The sequence below is a fragment of the Limulus polyphemus genome, unplaced genomic scaffold (assembly GCF_000517525.1).
Source record: "Limulus polyphemus unplaced genomic scaffold, Limulus_polyphemus-2.1.2 Scaffold5041, whole genome shotgun sequence".
Classification (NCBI taxonomy): Eukaryota; Metazoa; Arthropoda; class Merostomata; order Xiphosura; family Limulidae; genus Limulus; species Limulus polyphemus.
In genome coordinates, this window is record NW_013670651.1 from 12352 (window position 1) to 14932 (window position 2581).

The 2581-nt window shown below is 32.8% G+C and overlaps 1 protein-coding gene across 6 annotated transcripts in view; it reads left to right on the plus strand.

The window, feature by feature from the left end:
• Nucleotides 1-1599, plus strand: part of LOC106472042 (adenosine kinase-like) — a 6653-nt gene extending 5054 nt beyond the window's left edge. For all 6 annotated transcript variants that reach the window (XM_022400651.1, XM_022400654.1, XM_022400650.1 and 3 more), the window contains exon 2: nt 483-1599. In XM_022400651.1, the coding sequence (XP_022256359.1) occupies nt 507-1547 (1041 nt within the window). In that variant the 5' untranslated portion in view covers nt 483-506 and the 3' untranslated portion in view covers nt 1548-1599. The remainder of the gene's footprint in view (nt 1-482) is intronic.
• The last annotated feature ends 982 nt before the right edge of the window (nt 1600-2581 follow it).

A 2581-nucleotide genomic window follows, 5' to 3' on the forward strand; every position in this document is an offset into this window, starting at 1 on the left:
CAACATTTTGACAAAACCTTGTCGAAACGTTGTACATTTGCTGTTATGTTAAACGTATATTAAAGTTTTTCTTCATTACCAATTCAAGCCGTCTCCAAGCGTTATTAGTCTTAAAGTGGGTTCCTCATCATTATATCTTTGTATTTGTTTATTATAACAAAAATGTGTAACCTTCTCCCACTCATTGTGTTGTAGAATATTACAAACTATATCTGTTATCAAGTGTTTCTCATTTTCCAAAAATTCTATAATCTATAAACAAGGTTCAAAAGAACTCATTGATAGACTGTTAAGTTTAGTCTTTATTTATACATCTAGTTTAAATACTTGTCTGTTTGAAACTCAAGCATAAGATAGTTTTATTTTTGACTATAAAACTATGATTATTTCAGAAGTTAAAAATTTAGTATAGCAATCTTAATATCATAAAGTGTGCATATTTATTTTTTCTTATTTACTACCTTCTTTAATATGTATCCAAGGTATACCACACGAGGAAGGGCAAGATGTTTTACCTTGGTAATGCCTTGTTGGATATCTCAGCTGAATGTGACTCTTCAATTCTTGAAAAGTACAAGTTAAAAGCAGATGATAATTCTGAATATGGACATGAGCAAGTTGGCCTCTTTGAAGAACTTTGTAATAAAAGTGTAATGCTGACACCTGGTGGGTCAGCTCAGAACTCTGCACGCATTTCTCAGTGGTTATTACAAGGACTTGGTAGTAAAACAGTGGCCTTCACCGGTTGTATTGGAAATGACTCATATGGTCGATTGTTAGAAGAAAAACTTAAGGCTAGTCAAGTAATTACTGAATATCAATATCATCCTTCACTTCCAACAGGAGTCAGTGCAGGAATTGTTACCAGTGATGGTAAGCGGACATTGTGTGCACGACTAGGTGCTGCTGAGCAGTTTAGTCCTGAACACCTGAAATGTGAGCGTGTTAAACGTGTGTTACAGAAAGCAGAATATGTGTATGTAGAAGGTTTCTTTTTATCTCACAGTCCAGGTGTAGTATATGACTTAGCAAAAAACACTCATGAGAACAATAAAAAATTTGTTTTAAACTTGTCTGCAACCTATATATGTGAATGTAACTTTTCTGACATAATGAATTGCATGCCTTATATAGACTTGCTATTTGGGAATGACTCAGAAGCTAGGGCATTTGGTCATCATTTGAATTTAACCATCACTTCTGTGTCAGACATTGCCAAGCAGATAGCATTATTACCTAAAATGGACAGTGACAGCCCACGGGTTGTAGTGATTACTCGAGGTACAGAACCACTGATTGTTGCACAGTCATCCAGTTCACAATGTCTGGAGTATCCAGTTCCTCGAGTGGCAAAAATTGGTGATACAATAGGTGCAGGAGATTCTTTTGTAGCAGGGTTTCTATCAGCTCTTTTGTTTGATGCTACTTTAGAGGAAGCTGTTAAATGTGGTCTGTATGCTGCTAGTGAAATAGTAAAACAACGTGGTTGCACCTTACCAGATTCACCTCCAGATGCCTCTGTTTTTAACTTTGTTTCTAAGCTGTAACTTGTGTTTAACTAAATATTGTAATGCAAACATAAAACCAGTTCCAAACATGTTTTACTGAGTTTTGTGTGCTATGATTTGAATATGAATTGTTTTATCAACTTACTTTAAGTTATTACATTTTACATTTCAGTAAGAATAAATTATATATCAATATACTTTGAATGCATAATCTTATATTTTATACAAAATTACTAAAGATACTTAGATCTTTATGTAAGAATACCATTTTTATTCATTCACAGCTACATTTTGAGTATAACAATATGTGTTTTATACTTTAAGAAATTGTGTGCTTTTCTTTTAAACAGAAGCTACAGAAAAAATAACGTATTAGTAATATTGTATTTTCTCTTTTATGTTGTATTTGCTACAGTTTTAAGTAATTTAACAAATTCTTATAATCACTTCATTCAGTAGAAATTATAATAATCATTACATTCCCAAAACATCCAATGTTATGGAACATTAAGAATTGAGGATGTGGTATTATCAGATTTCCACACAAGCATTAAGTAGGCTCATTGAATAATGTGAGGACCAAAAAGCTAATATACAGAGTAATCTGAATTTGAAAATGCAACTGAGTTTTAAGTTGTACAAGAAATAATGAGACTTGATATGTTTGATTTTAAGTGAAACAATATTTATTAAAAACAAAGCAAGAAAACAGTGTGCATACTTACCATTAAAATAATCTCTGTAGAAATATTCACTATGACAGGCAAGTAGAATCCTGAAAGTATAAAGGTTCCAATGTTGCAAAAAAACCTTGTATCCTTTCTTTGCAATAGCATCACATTGTGACTGAACATTCTCCCATAGTATTTGTTGGTTGTGACATTCATATGTCATCCACTTGGCCATGTACACTGCAGTCAGTGACCCTTTCTACACAGATGTGTAATGCTATGGAAACATCCTCTCAGCAGAGTAGATATAGAAAACAAAAACACAAAGATAACTATAACAAAATTTCAATGGTTTTTCTGGACCTCGTGTGTTTATGCCAAAACTGCAGAGAAAGTAACTAA